The sequence below is a fragment of the Colias eurytheme genome, chromosome 1 (assembly GCF_061535395.1).
Source record: "Colias eurytheme isolate Ceu_HAF_F1 chromosome 1, ilColEury1 Martin Lab GWU primary, whole genome shotgun sequence".
In the NCBI taxonomy this organism is placed as follows: Eukaryota; Metazoa; Arthropoda; class Insecta; order Lepidoptera; family Pieridae; genus Colias; species Colias eurytheme.
The window spans coordinates 4327425-4344895 of record NC_142980.1 but is presented as its reverse complement, the minus strand read 5'-3'; the positions used below and the strand labels follow the sequence as shown (position 1 = coordinate 4344895).

Sequence of the window (17471 nt, the reverse complement as noted above, 5' to 3'; positions counted from 1 at the left end):
TTGACCGTTTTTGTAATTAGGTTTTCGAATTTATTTAGTTAGTTATTTTTAGTTTATTCAAGAGTATTTTATTTCATTTTTAATATTGTGTTTTTGCGCAAAACTTAAATTTTAAAATGTGTTTACTAGTAAAGTTGGAATGCGTACAAAATAGTTATTCTGTACTAGCAGTCCGCCCCGGCTTCGCCCGTGGTACATATTTACGTTTTCTCTACATAATAACCATCCTCGTACTTCAAGGAATATAATAAAAAAAGAATTATCGAAATCGGTTCAGCCGTTCTCGAGTTATGCGCTTACCAACACATTTTGCGATTCATTTTTATATTATTCTGTATATAACATTACATATCTCAAAAAGCCCTAGAGCTAATAGACTTATATTCCAGAAAACCATATTTACTTTAAGACAATACTTAGTGATACACACTGATATGTTAACACACGAGGACATATCAACTAAACAAAAACACATTCGCTTGAAAGAAATACCGTAAATTGTAACAAATACCAACAAATCTCTACAAAATCTTATCGGAACGTTCTACAGTCTTATATTACCGTTTCGATTTTATTTCACCAAAAATACGTTACGAACCTAATTCGGGTGTCCTCTGGGGACCGCATTTCTAACTTCTATATAAATTCCAATGTAAAGGCTCGTTGTTTTTTATCATTCATTGTTTCGTTCCCTATTGTGAAATAGAGTTGCCCAAATTGCATTTGAGAGCAACAGGTAATCTGTATAGTGTACAGGTGACGGATTTGAGTTCATTGTTTTCGAGTAATTTGAAAACGTCAGAATAAATTGCTTTTTTAATGCCTGGAGAGGCTACTGTGTGATCAAAAGAATTGCTTCTATAGGTGACGCTCGGAATTGGCTTTGCTATGATGACACTCAAACTTTAATAAACGCTTTTAACCTTTTCCAGTGGCAAAATGTATTCTTATTTGTTGATTTTGAGATGCCTATATCAAAAATATTCGTACATTATGTTCATTCTTGTAGAGATGTTGATTATGCCAGAGATAAATTATCTTTTTGCAAGATTAAAAATATATTTTCAAAGCTCGAATTAAAACAGTACCTAGAATGTATGTAATACCTAGAGAACTCTAACATAATACTTTCCTCGCTATTCCTTAAAGAATGTTTCAAGTCTATTGTCAATGATATCATGTATCGTTATTCCTCTCGTAGCAAATATAATAAATAAAAGTTCCTACACTTTAATCTTTCAACGTACGGCTTCTATAAGATCGAAGTATGATACTACGCTCAGTGGTTTTTCGTTTTTTGGACGTTAGTATACAAAAAGTGTACCAACCACGAAGTTTAACGCAGACCAAGCTGGAGGTTTTAGATCCTGCCAATCCATTACTGAGATTAGATTTTTATAAATAACAAACATTCAGTGTAAAGTGAGTACTTTTATATTGTATAGACGTAACTAAAGGGAATAATAAAAACTTATAATATCATCAGATTGCACCAATTTAACTTTACCGTCTTAAAATTAATGAATGTTTTACTTACATAGTAACTATCGGCTGTTAATCATTTATTATGATTATTACCCAATCGAAATGTTGCCTTCTCGTTGCACCTAAAAAAAAGACGTGTGGCACTCGGGGACTGCGAGGTAAAGCTATTGCATAGCATGCCTTCAAGCCACACCTTCGTGTCCGTCGGAGTGGGGAGCGTGAGGTGTTTTCGTTACGGAATTTCTCGATACCTACGGTTCCCGCGCTCATGGCCCGCGATAGAAGCTATGCAATAGCTTAAAAAGACGTGTGGCACTCAGGAACTGCCGCGGTAAAGCTATTGCATTGCATACATTCAAGCCACACCTCCGTGTCCGTCGGAGTGGGGAGCGTGAGGTTTTTTCGTTACGGAATTTCTCGATTCGGTCCCCGCGCTCAAGGCTCGCGATAGATGCTATGCAATAGCATAAAAATGTTTAATATGAACTCATTAGCATTCACTTATTTCATTTATCATTTAACTCCTAAATATTGTTGATTTATTTTTAAGAGTTCATGCTGCTCTCCGAGCGCAACCTCACGACATTTTTGTTATAGTGCATTGCAAAAATGTCGTGAGGATTTTTCGTTACGCTCGCCTAGCCCCATTAGCCAGCGTACCATGCTATATAAAACTTTGTTCCAATAGAAATTAATAAAATATCAAAATATCTATTGTTCTCTACAGCAAAATCACAATCACATTCCAAGTGTATCGACACCCTAAGAACTAGAACATAAATATCCACAGAATAGTCAGATGAGCTTTGATCAAGAATCTGCCATTTGAAATTTTAAATGAAGCCTCGCGATTCACAGCCATAACCCAATTATAATTATTATTAATCGAAATGTTGTCTTCTCGTGCAACCCAAAATAATAAAGAATTATGAAAAATCAAAATATCTATTGTTCTCTACAGCCAAATCACATTCCAAGTGTATCGACACCCTAAGAACTAGAACATAAAAATCCACAGAACCGTCATTACACACAGATGAGCTTTGATCAAGAATCTGCCTTTCGACATTTTAAATGAGGCCTCACGATTCGCCCTATCCCAAATGACAAACTGACGCGAATATTTCACGTTCGTTAAAGTCGCCGGTTAATTCGAACACATTTGAATACCGAATCTTTGGACCCAATTTTTCCTAGTCTTGAATCGAAATTAATGAAGAATCATTATTGGGAGATATTTCGTGATTATCTACGTTGCTACGCTGCTATGTTGATGTATGTATGCTGGTTGCTATATATATATATCGGATAGGCGGGATAGGTATTTATTTTATAGTGATCTATTTATATTCTGTGTTGATCTAGTTATATAGATCTAGTTTTTAATTGCGAGATGTACACTGAAATGTTGTATTTTGAGTAAATACGAATTTCTAGTGATTTTTCAAAAGTACTTTATAATACTGTATAATAAGTTGTAAGTAGGGATGTAACGATACCGATACCGATACCGATATTTTTTTATTAAATTCTTTCTTTTCTTTTATGTTTTTGCATTGTATTCATTCATATTGTTATATTTCTGTTTCTGTAATAGTGTTAAGGAAGAGCGGAACCTCCTGACACAAGCATTTTATTTGCTTACTAGGAGTGTTCCAATCACAAATTTGTTTATGTAAAGGAAAGAAATAAATAATTTTGAATTTTTTTAATTTTTAACGTGATAACGTTTTTAAAATCGTTTTAGTCGGGTGACATGTTCATAAACTTGTGTCACACCAAAACCTCACGAGCGCGATCGCAGGTATAACGAGAGAGAGACGGACCGATCTCCCGTTTCATCTCGAGCGCTGCCACTGCATTATGTTATCACGTAAACATCTCGATCGTAAACCTACTTTACAAACAACCAATTTGTTTGATATCAAATAATTCAAAAATCCGCGCCCAATGAACGATGCTGGAGGCCGCCCGCGCGTGCGCACTTTGTTTTCTGAAAAAACTCTACCATAGTAAACTTTTATTAGGTACTGATTGTATGTGTATTACTTAAAGTTTAACTGACTTCGTAAAATAATAATACTAAAATAAATGGTTTTGTTGTTTTTTGATTTGGCATTTTTATTTAAAAGAATACGATTAACAGTTGTCTCTGTTAAATGTTGGTAACTTTTTATGCATAATTCACTATTTATTTTTCTACCAAGCCATCGATATCGGTATCGCCGATACATTACCACAAATATCGGTATCGGTATCGTATCGGCAAAATCATGTATCGTTACATCCCTAGTTGTAAGAATACATTATGAAGCTTGAAGAAAAATCCGTCTTGAAAAATATAGCCACCTAAATTAAATTTATGGAATGTTATTTTTACCTCTTTTGCTCTTTCTCACCAACAAGATAGGTAATGTTGAACAAAATGTTTTTATAAATTCAATATTATATAGTAAAAACGTGCTTCTAACCTACCATATCAATTTCACATCCTAAAAATTACTTGCTCCACTAAACTCAAACTCAAACAAAACTCAAACATTCATTTATTCAATTAGACTACTATTTAGTAGCACTTTCGAATCGTCATTACATAAGTATTTTTAACATTTACCACCGATTCAGAATGCAGTATCTATGGAGAAGAATCGGTAAGAAACTCCATAGTTGGTTGCTCTTTTAAAATCATGTCAATATTACATAATATGTAACTTATATCTAACTACATAATAGATCATAATATGCCAAAACTGTCCTGTGGTTTTTACGCGACAACCCTCCATGGGTTTTTATCGTCCATATATTCCTGAAACAATCCTAAACAATTACCTATCTATGAAAATAACGCTCTTTGCAATCCAAGAATCTTATTTGATTACAGTGGCAAGCAAATTGGACATGTGATTTGGCGTGCGTACGACATACACCCACAATACCTCTGTCACGAATTGTCACTTCTGTCAAATACTCAATCCAGAAGCAATTACGTGACGTAAGAGATATCTAGCTATTCTGAGGTCATCTAGTTTGTGTGTTTTGGTGAATAAAAGGATTCAAGTGCAATAAATTGTAAATTTAACTCGTGCTCGATTGTTTTTTGACTGTAAAGACTTTAAAGAATAGAAGTTTAAAAAATACTGCAACCTTCACGCTTAATAGTTTCAAAATAATTTTTTTTTATTATATTTTATTTTTTTTATTTTTCCTCCGAAATAATCTTTAGGCTCTGCCAGCAGAGTATATCGCCATGAGACGAATTTTCCTTTTATCTCAGTTTATTTTTAAATCCTTTATTATTCCAGCATACCTAACATTTTTAACCGACTTCAAAAAAAAGGAGGAGGTTATCAATTCGGCCGGTATATATATATTATATTTTTTTTTGTTTACATTCAGAACAGAGGAAAATTTCACCATAATCTTGGGAATACCGATCTTACTACTTACGATAATACTTTTTCTGGACTCAATATAAAGGAAAGCATGATGAATGAAAAATTCTCCCAATTCTTAGAACTAGTGGCTTGTTAGCGATTTCTCAAAAACCCTGACTGTATAGGGAAAGCAGATATGATTCTTATTAGAGTTTTGAATAAACTTGAGTGAATATACAAATTCTTTGTGAACTTAATATCAAACTTACTGTTAGGCAACCAATGCAGTATGTGTATATGTTACCGGAAATGTATGAAATCAAGGAATTGTATACATTTCCTAGGAATTGTATACAATGACGGATTACATACATTTCCGGTAACATATATATGTTTCAAACAAGAAGAATTGGCAAGAAACATTATTGTTTTTCATTCCCAACAAACTATAAGTACTTTCAGATAATTCCATTTTTATCAATTTATATTAAAACATTAGGTATTTGAAAATGTTAACCGCATAACAATCTTTAATTATTATGCGGTTAACATTATCCCTCAAGTATACTATTTTAATAACGTCAATTAGAAATGGCCATTCAATACCTATAGAACCACCGGTAAGCAAGAGGTCTTAAAATATAAAATCAGCATATAATATTTCGTAATTCCAGTGCAGTTTACCTGGAAAGCTGCCAGGCTCAATTTAATCTTTGTACTTCTCGTTGTGGTCAATTTCCTTCCTTTCGCAAGTTTCATATTCTCTACTGGAGTTTGTGTAAAATTAAATTCATATCTTCCAAGGACGGTAAGTATGTATGATGTACATTTTCATTTTTCTGTACTTCGTACACTGTGGTAGCACGGTTCAAATAATTTAAGAATATACAATCCTGAACAGATTAGTCTTATGATTCGCTAGCAATATAAAAATAATATCTGATAAAACGATCTACAATTTCTCTATTGATGTATTAAACCCATGCCTTTGATATATCCATGTAACTATCAAAATAGAACATTATTTGAGAAGTGGGTGTATACAATATCGCTTCACTAAAAACTTCGAAACAAACTTCTTACTCATTAGCGAATAAATCACTACCTAAAACTTGTACCAATTAGTAATACGACAACAAACACCTTGCACAAGGTCGTATATATCTAATCACCAAGGCACAAGGACTAATTTTGAACAAACTTCGCCAACATTCCGATCTTCGCTTACTGTTAGCGATAATTTGACAACTTCAAAGTATCATTACGACACTTCAGATATTGAACAGATGTTGCTAGTGCTGAATAAATGAGACCATAGAGTTTGGGGTCAAAGCATGAAGTTGGGTGCGAAACTTTAAGCTGCTCCAAGGAACCATTATCACTTGATACGGAATTCGTAACCCCATTTACAAAGCTTATATTAAAAATATAAATACTCATCCAATACCAAGATTTCTCAAAAGATAAAAATTTGGTTTCACACAATTCCACTTATTAATATACGCATTCCACATGGTATATTTGATTCAATACAAATCTAGGTCACATTTCCCCCAAATAAACATTCCGGGAGACTTAAAAAGGCCTAATAAAATCAAATTCGTGAAACATTATTCAGGAGTATGTAATTTCACGGACCTTTTATTAGATGCTTCATACAATCGTACCTCGAAAGATAAACATCGGTTAAAATACGTTAGGAGAGGAAAAAAACCTCTCCCGTTTTCTTTCTATTAACAATTCACTTGTGGGTTTTTGTGAGGAATATTGAAAAGAGGTCGGAATCATCTTTCCTACCACGCACGCATTACTGCTTTCAGTGGTTCCAAATATTGTGGGATCGTCCTGTTGAAATATGGATGCGGTAATAAAAAAAAGCAAACACACCCGGTGGCCGCAGGGGGCTCATTGCTAGCTTGGTCACGTTTGACCACTGAAAGCCCCGCCAAGAGTCGACCTTACATTCTTGGCAATTGGTCACATAACGAGATAGCAATGCCTTCTGGATCATGTTTGTCCAATAGCGTAAATTGCTCGTTTTAAGAAAGTTAATCGTTCTAAATCATTGATTGCAGGGAGTATTTTATAACAGGCTGTCCAACGTGGTTCGTCTTTTATTAAACAAAATCTTCTTGTGGGTTGCAGATGTATTGCACATCTGTTTCACCAATTGTCTTTGCGGGCAAATTCGTGAATATGTGGATTATTTAATGATGAAAACTTTCGTCCATGTCTCTTCCTCTACATCAGTATCTTAAAGATGAAATAAAATCACTTGTAAATCGTTTGCACTAATAATATTATGCATGAGTTAAAATCAAGTAAGTAATACTAAGAACCAAAATCAGTAAAGAAATAATAAATACACATATACCGCCTTTAAAGATACATAACCTTGATAAAAATGGTTAAAACATCAATTTCACAGTTCACAAATAGATCTAACTATATATATTATTTTATATTGAAAACTATTATCTAAATAACGCAATTCAATGGCTATTCCCTATTGATAACTGCGAATAGACTTGGCGTATTAAAATTGCAATTCATTTGTTTAATTCAAGCTTTACCCCAGAGCGTCAGGCACTTAATATTCTCTATCGGGCTCCAATAGAAAATCCGATATAAAAAATATTTTTATTTATAAACGCTTCTCGTCGATCGCGTCGATTTAAATTTGATTACGTTTCAAACATAAAAATTCAATTTTATTATCTCGTCCCTATAAATCTTTAATAAAAAAGTTAAATATGTAGGTATTATAGTAATAAATATTGCTAACAACTTTCTGGTTGTACACTTGTACAGTGTGTTTTGAAAAGTTATGTAATTAGATTCTTTTGGAAGTAATTTGAAAGAGAACGATTTTTAAATTATGTTCACGATGTTTTTTCGTCCTTTGTATTTAGTTGTTAATATGTATTATTGTTTGAGGTCTTTTATTTGAGTGAAGTGTTGATGAATCGATCCTGATAGACTTTATTGGATTTCGATGACATGTGTGTGTGAAATAGTGCTTGGTTCGTTACAGTGAACTTCACAAAATAGATTTTCTAGTTTTTTGTATAAAAAACGCGCTCAGACACATTTTCAAATCCATTTATATCTCTCCTAAAAACGGCGTTCTAACAAACACTTTACATTGTTCTTAATCAAACAATCATTACAAGAAGCACCCTGTATTTCCAGATATGACTTCAGTAAATGTTGACACAAACTCAAGATATCCGAGCCAACAATTTACACGCCCGAAATTTGTTTGATATGGGAACTAGTCCACGCTATTCGTGTCATATTTGCTGAACAATCTTTTAGTAATACGATTCAATCCAGAATCTTGTTAGACTTGTGTTTATTTATTTACATTGTCGGATAGTTTTTAAACAGTACCATTATATGTATTAGAGGTACAAGTATAGCCACAAGACAAACCAAAAACTGTATCCTTTTGTATAGAAAGCATTTAAAAAAGATATCCTTATATTATTTAATATCGAAAGTTTCTTTTTAACCATTTATTGATAGAAACAAATAAACATACATTAAGCATACAGAAGAAACACCACATAAATCGACACGATTTGATCGTGGTGTACATGCATTCTAGGCGTAAAACAACTACTAGATAGATTAATATAAATATTGTTCCATTACAAATTATGAAATTACATTGAAAAATACATTAAGATGGCAAGTAAATTACACAACAGAAAAATATGACGTACAAGAGGGTACTATTGGAAAAAAATATTTGCGATCACCTACTGTGCTGGCCGAGTCTTTATAAACGTGATATCCCATTGAGCCCAGAACGGTCGGTCCCGATCGGTCCACGACACAATAGATTTTCTATTGTGTCTGTGATTCCGCGGCCTGAGTTAATATTATATAGTATGATTTTAAATTGACGGTTAACATTTTTACAATTTATTTTATTTTTAATGTTATTATAGTTGTTTTGTTGAACAAAAAGCAGATGTACAACAAAAAATCTATTTACTCGTTTTAGTTTGCAATACCAGAGCCAACGTTATAGATAAACCTATGTATTAATAATTAAACTATTAATATTATTATCAATTTTTTAATTAACTACCTAAGTATATTAAAACATCATTATTTATAAGTTCATCCATAAATTATGCTTCATTAAACATACCTAAAACTATCTTTATTAGCGGTTCAAAATTGCAATCGAAGTACATAGTTTTTACAACCAGACTTGTATTTAAACTTTAAAACATCACTCAATATCCGAACATTATGAAGTCTCGTACAAACCCACAGAAAATAAAAACGCGAATCACTTTCATTTCTCAAGATATATTAAGAAGACGCGAGGTTCATTGATTTCGGATTACGGACTCAAAGTGCAGGGTATTAGCGCGCTGTAAATCAAATGCAGTAACCGTCATTCATTCTTACAGCGTTTTATACGTTCCGATTCGATATCGTTCCTACGAGATATTTGCGATGTAATATGTAGAATCCCTTCTTAATTGAACTGCCAAATTGTTAGAATTCTGTTTGCAACTTAGCTTGATATTAAGAGCAGCCCAAATTGCCGCATGACTACCGAAAACCATCCGGCTTAATTTTTTTATACGCTCTTCAAATGGTCCAATTGATGATTTAAACGCATGCTGCCATGGGTCATGCCGTGCCCTTGTTAAAATCGTTTTTTTTTTCTACATATGCAAGGAATTGTCATTTTTCAATTCGATTTTTTTTCTACACTAGTTATTTCCCAGTGAATGCTATTGACGAATTAGATAATCGGACCGTGTAAAACCGTTCCAACCCCATAGTACTTTTATGCTTCCACGCCGAGTTCAATATTCGATGGTATGACAACGAAGCTCGAAAGCTGGATAATTCTTCTTGATAATTCACATGTAAATTCCCTTTGAGCAGTAACTGTGCGGATGTTTTGAGTGAGGATTGTGTTTGGAAGTTTATTGTGCTAACTGTAATCAATTTGATAATAGTTCGCTAATTTTAGAGATAAAAAGAATGTTAAAACAATAACTCTATAATACACAAAATACTGTTTGATTTTTTTTTTCTTAAAAACGGAGTAATGCACTCCGTTTTATAATATGTTAAATTTACGCTGTTAGCTACATTTGAAATTAGTCGTAATTTAATTAGTATTTAGTTTTTAAAATAAACAAAATACATTTAAATTATATGTTAACGAACCAGCTATAGAGTTCAATATGTTAATAATATAAGTATTATTAAAATATAATTATATCTCAATTTATTAGTGAAGTGACTGAATAAAATTGATGATTGAATTTTGTCGATTTAACGGAAATTAAGGTGATAACGATCCTTTCTTGTGAAAATTTATGTCAAATTCTAATTTGATCTTTGACTTTGACTGCTTATAAAGTAATTTTTGAAGTATTTCTTTTTTTTAGAAGAGATAAAATCATTGTTATTTTTAAGGGTTTTAACAATAAAATAATATCTCTCACCATAAATTACAACAACAACGACTAATTAATTATAATAAGAGCCGATTTTTCAATCCATGGTTTAAACTTATCCGCCCAATAAAGTATTACACGATAATATTAAAATGTCACTCGTAAACTGTCAAAGACGGGCAAAGAATACATTTTTGAAATTGTAGTGTAATACCTTAGATTACAAAATAAAATACAGATAGAGCATGTCAATCATTCATCGCCCTTGTCAAAGAAAATACGAAATCAAAAACGAATACGTTCCTCCGCTAGTGCTATAGCGATTCTAGTGTCATGCAATACGTCAAAAGGGGTTTGATATTTTAGTAAAAAAATGCTGTCTTGTGATATTAAAACGCTGTAAAACTTGTTCCCGAAAACAAACAAAAAGATAAAACATCGTTTTACAGATTTTCTGTAGATTATTTGGCTTATTTAATTTTGTATACAAATAATAATTTTACAAATACGAAGGAATTCAAAACTTCAACGTATGCTGCCAGTATTTTGAAAATGAATTTGCCATTTTTAGGGGTAAAATGGTTAAAAGATATTCGGGGTAGTGCTGTTGGATTTTTCGATCGTGAATGTGATTATTTGTATAGTGCAATAAAAGTTCATGGTCATTATTAGATTATTTTAAAAAGCATTATACATTTTTTTGTTACTTTTATAAAAAGCGTCGTTTTCGCTTGCGATTAATTAATTCATATGAACTCCATGATGGATATGATGAAAATAAAATGTCCCGCATTCTCGACTAAAAACTACCGCTATTCGCATTCATATATTTTGAAAAAATAAAAACTTTTTTTAATGTAATTTATTTAATAAATTTAATGTAATTTATTTAATAAAAATTGAATAAAATTATTTTGTCCATGTATAACTTTAGTAGATAGGTGCTTTATGTAACAAAATAATTTTTACAATATTATAATATAATATTAAAAACCCGAATTTATGTTAAAATAAAAATTAAAACATGACTGCTAATAATTTATGTAGCCTACGTCACTACCACCACAGCTACCTTCATAATTCAGATGATTGCAATGACACCTCACAAGTCACAACTCAAAATCGATCCAACAGTTTATACTGCAGGGCGTGTCAAAGAAATATTATACGTACATACCTACACTCGAAAAACATAACCCTCTTTCTTCCGTAGTCGGGCAAAAATTTGGGAAATTTTTCATTATCTGGTAACATATCACGCACACAGAAGCACCGTGTTCGTACAGTGCAGCGGCGAAATGACAGCACACATAGCTTTATGGAAATGACGATAAATCTTTCGGTTTAGTTCGGCATCGCTCCATCTGTCTTTTATTTTGTAATCTAAGTGTAATACGTTATTCGACGAATAAGTATTAACCAAGGATTGAAAAATCAGCCCTAAAAGTTTCCATATTGTACTGAAATCTGACCTGAATCCTGGTTTTTGGACGCAGTAAAAAAGGTTTATTCTAAAGTGCACCTTTATTTTATACAAAAACACTTTTCGCTATAATATTATATATTTTCAAGCCCAAGGCACATTGCGTCCAAATGGCCCACTCGCAAGTAAACGTCAAATTAAAAAGAACAACGTAAATTAGAATTCATGTATGTAAAAAATAAAATCCACTGCAAATACCAACGAAATACCGAACTGTGCTAAGCTTCTGGAATAATGGTTAAAAAACTTTTGCCGTTTTTTCGGCAATGCTCAGTTTCGTCACTTTTTCCAACCCGATAATGCTGGCGTAAAAATAAACAAAACGTCGGGCATTTTTTGTGCGTCCAAGCAAAATCTATTGAATAAAATTAATGCTCATTATAAATGTAAATGTTTTTGAGAGTTTTTGGTGAAACAGCGTAGTAGAAACCTATTAGGCTTTCTAAATCGTTTTAGATTAGATTTAATCGTTGTTTGATATCAATTATAATACTATTGCGTACCTCTGTACTATAATCTAGATCAGATCACTCTTTATAGTGATAAGGTCGCCCTCTGTGCTAGTTGAGCTATAAGTTTTAGTTTTAAGTAATTTGTATAACTAGCATAATAAAGTGTTATAAATAAATAAAATAAATCTACAGTGCCATCAACAATATGTATTCCTGTTCCCTCATTTACTTTTTCAACCTCTTTTCCAACACATTAGCCAAGACTCTTCTATCTATAACACTTTTACCGCTACCAAAGAGATTCTAACTCCCTTTTATTTACAGTTTGCAACCAGTACACTCGCGGTGCCGTTGCCATGCTCGGCTCCGTGCCTTCGGACTCCTTTGATACCCTCCATTCGTATGCCAATACGTTCCAAATGCCGTTCATCACGCCCTGGTTTCCTGAGAAGGTAAGACTTTATCTAGTTTCTTTATTTTTTATTATTATCAATCTTGAAGTAAAAAGTTTGGGATAAAGGTAAGCATTTGGTACATCATAATAATATTTCTATTTAGGTTAGTAGTCAATAATAAGAGGAGTAGTAACACAAGAAGGCGCAAGAACTAAGGAGGTTGAGAGAAAAATATTAGTTTAGAACACATGTTTTTTGATCAGTACAATTCTTAAAACAAATAACTAGAGATATTTAGTTACGTTTACTTTTTAGAAAAAGCATTCAAAACGACACTGATTTTACTTCCAAATACCAAATCTGACTTTAAAATAATCGCCTAACCCACACTCGCCTACATCCGGCAAGCCAGAAATCCAAGCAACTCTTAATTCCCCAAACGAAACACAGAGTACGTGTCAAGATTCAAAATGGCTCCACTTGATACATGACGTATTCGAGTGTTAAATCAGCAAGACGTTAGTTAATCGGAGCGATCTGTTGCGGTGACTTCAATTACCAGCGTCCTTCAGTGCTGAGCTATTTCGTCGAGCTCCAGGCCTTGGGTTAATAAATGGTGTGGGAATCAATCTCTAATAACGAAGCGTGATTTTGATAGTTATCGTGGATTATGGGAAAAACTTAATTGGCTTGTTGTTTATTCTGAGACGAGCAGAATATAAGGGAGTTGTTTAGTAATGAACCAATTATAAAGATACTAAGAATTTATTGAAGCTCTTTGCTATTCTGAAAAACAAGTATTTATATTGGGAGTTATTTCGTAGTTCTGATTTTCTTATTTCTCTACCTACTTTACCGATAAAGAGCCACTTTCATTCAGCATCTTAAATCGAATCCTATCAGGAGTTATTCGTCCGTCCGTGCCTTATTAAAAAACGACGTAAAAAAAGAAACTATCCAATCGAAATGTTGCCTTCTCGTCGCACCGAAAAAAAAAGACGTGTGGCACTCGGGGACTGCCGCGGTAAAGCTATTGCATGCTATGCCTTCAAGCCACACTTCCGTGTCCGTCGGAGTATGGAGCGTGAGGTTTTTTTGTTACAGAATTTCTCGATTCGGTCCTCGCTCAAGGCTCGCGATAGAAGCTATGCAATAGCTTAAAAATCATGAGCACTGTCCACTGTCCAGATACAACAACGGATTTTGGTGATTCAAATGAATTCAATTTTATTAATGCGAATTGAAAATTAAAGCAAAACAAACCCTTCAAAAGTCAGTTTGTTATGTGGCGGCTTTGAAATGTGACAATGTTCAATAAGTAACCGCGTAATAGCGAAAAAAAATAAAGTGAGTGTATGAAGGTTATAATAAAAGCTAGAGCACGTATCTTCTATCTTCTTCAGTTCTTCCATTATCTACATATACTAGATTTCCGCCCGCGGCTTCGCCCGCGTTTTCAAAGGAAAACCCGCATAGTTCCCGTTCCCGTGGGATTTCCGGGATAAAACCTATTCTATGTGTTAATCAAAGTTACCTTCTATATGTGTGCTAAATTTCATTGTAATCGGTTCAGTAGTTTTTACGTGAAAGAGTAACAAACATCCATACAAACTTTCGCCTTTATAATAGTACTAGCGGTCCACCCCGGCTTCGCCCGTGGTACATATTTACGTTTTCTCTACATAAAAACCATCCTCGTACTTCAAGGAATATAATAAAAAAAGAATTATCGAAATCGGTTCAGCCGTTCTCGAGTCATAACTCGAGAACGGCTGAACCGATTTAGCGCATACGCTTACCAACACATTTTGCGATTCATTTTTATATATAAGAAGAAGAAGATTAAGATATTTTAATCTTACCATGAGGTGACCCACCAACTCCGTTGCGTGCTGTCATATTTTTCCTCCCTAGTAAAGTCTTTGATCAGTGTACACAACCGACCACCTTTAGGCGCTATGTAGAATATCCTAAGTACCATTCTAGATCGTTTCAGAAATAGAGACTTAATTCAGTAAAAGCAGGTTAAACACAAATTGCTGCAATAACTGTTGCCTCGAATTCGATTTGAGCGTTGTAATTAAACTAGTCAATAATATCATTGAATTAACCAAGATAAAGAGAAGTAGCATATTCAATTATTATATTTACTTTATAGAGGAAACTACATTCACAAATACGCAAATGAAGGTAATTTACTTACTATTTACAGTGCAATCTTTTGAACTTAATTTATTCAACTTTCATAAACTTATTACATGCGCTAAGAACAAAGACGTTCCATGAAACATATTTTGTGCAAGATAATTAGTGAGTTTTGAAATTTCGTTCGCAAAAACGAATGCGTTGCAAAATGTATTTAAACCATCTACGAAGTAACTGGGCCATTTCGCTAGCATGTGAGAAGGTTATGTATGCGGTTCTCATACATTGATATAATATGTAACTTTTTACATAGGTATATTTACAATGAAGTAAGTATCACAATTTCTTTATTGTTGAAAAAATGAAAATAAATTATTTAAAGATAGAAATGAAAATAATTTGTGAGTAATTTTGTATATGTAAGGAATTGTTTTCTGCTTCGACATCGAGATTTTTATTGCAATAATCGATAGTGAAAATTACATTAAGTAATCAATCATATACATATGGTTTAACATAAACCGTATGTTCCCATTGACTACTGTATTGGTGTAAACCAAGCAATAGAAGTTAACTAGTGTAGAATTATACGGACCATTTCATTGGTAGATCACTGGCCTGCATCATTTGCTACGTACATTTGTGATAACGAGTACCTTTATATCAAAATAACGGTATATGTATTGGTGTTTTAGTGTATTTCATGTATTTCTGCTCATAATGATTGAGTTATAATTGTTCATATTTTTTATATTCTGCATTTTAATTTCATAAGGTATTGACTTGTAATAAGAATATTAGTTTTAGTCAGTACCGCATTGGGTTAATCCTGTAAAGATAATTGATATGTGTGTGAATAAATAAATAAATAAAAAACTTGAGAAGTAGGCGCGTACTGAAATGAAAAGACAGTTCCAGTTGCATATCTGTGTAATCTATTTAAAATAAAACATACGCCCGTCATATACGTCTTTCGTTTATGAATTCAACCAAGTTGACACGTAAATTGTTCAAATAAATATAGTCACAAGTATCATTCACTCAAAGCCTAAAGCTTATATCTTTTACTAGCGACCCGCCCCGGCTTCGCACGGGTGCAATGCTGATTCTAAATACACTACAGAAAAACTGTGAACGTTGTACAATATAAAAACATAGCGGCCCGCTCCGGCTTCGCACGGGTATAAAATATATAGCCGGGCGGCCGGCCGGTACCGCCGCAATACGTCCCGGAATTTTTAATGTAATATCTTCGAAAATATTCACTTAAATCATACGGTGTAAAGGGCCATATAGATCTATATTCAATGAACAATGTATTCAAGGTATTTAATTGGTTAAGGATTAATGCTGTATTGGTTAAAATCGCTTCGAAAATTAGCCATTATTTGTCGTAAAAAGTAAATGACAAAAATAAGTTATTGTGGGTTATCCATAAGAGATAGACATATACCATCGCGGACTTTTCTGTAGACCTTTTCAATGTGTATAAATACTTAGTACATTATTTTGATAAAACTCGTAGGGTTCAGCCTGTGTTTGCAAATTGCAATGTAAGCGGAAAAAATGTAATTTTTTACGACATCACATTAGAAACCTCAAAAATAACAGTACTTCTCCACTATTTAATGGATGTTATTATACATATAAACCTTCCTCTTGAATCACTCTATCTATTAAAAAAAACTGCATCAAAATCGGTTGCGTAGTTTCAAAGATTTAAGCGTACAAAGGGACATAGGGACATAGGGACAGAGAAAGCGACTTTGTTTTATACTATGTAGTGATTACTGTTCCAATCCTGTCCGCGACACTAGTTATTTGCAAATTAATATTAAAAAAGACCAGAAATTCACTATCTCTTCGAGAGAATGTTTTCTAGCGCTAGAAGATAAGCTTATTTATATAGTTCATCTTGTTTTATCCTCCGAGATTGCTTGGTAAGTAGAGCCCTGCTTCTGTAATCCAATCATTGCATGCAGTTAGCTGTAAGTATTTTTTAATCATGGTGTGTTTGGACCTATAGCGAAATTAACCTTAAATTACTTAAATAAACGGTTTTAATTTATACGTAATATGAAAGACAAAGTATATTATAATTTATGAGACAACTACACGATTGTGTAAAAAATAGGATACAAATATAACCAAACGTTTTCTGGCTATTCTTTTATGTATCTGACGCATATATTACGAGAGAAGAATACGTTAATTAATGTGTTGCTTTGTGTTGTTTAGTAACTCTAGTAGGTACTTATCACCAATATAGCTAATTAAACCCACAAATTCTATATTATCCTACAATCTTACAATTTTATTAACCCGTATTCCCGAGTAGAATCCATCATAGAACAGCGAATATATCCAAACAAAATATGCTTTATGGGCCTGGTATAAAACGACAGCGAAGACGAAACACTTCTGTATCCTGAATAATGTATACAGTTTGAATCTCGATGCCAGGTTAATATTATTCCGTTGATGTTACCGGGTTACTGCATTTCAATAGTATGAATTACACTTTTAAAGCTAATCTAGATACAATACAAAACTGTTGAACCTCAAACGAATTATGACACTATGATTTTTATTGTTAGGTAATAAAAATAGTTTCTATTACAATCGCTTAGTAATTTCGTCACAATACAAAACTGCTATTAGGCCAATCTAAACGACTAATTAAAAAACAATACCACTTA

At 33.0% G+C, this 17471-nt stretch overlaps 1 protein-coding gene across 1 annotated transcript in view; it reads left to right on the top strand.

The window, feature by feature from the left end:
* Positions 1-17471, top strand: part of LOC149910973 (glutamate receptor 1-like) — a 147556-nt gene that overhangs the window by 73374 nt on the left and 56711 nt on the right. Inside the window, exon 4 of the mRNA XM_090101549.1 lies at positions 12557-12684. Coding sequence (XP_089957675.1) covers positions 12557-12684 — 128 coding nt within the window. The remainder of the gene's footprint in view (positions 1-12556; positions 12685-17471) is intronic.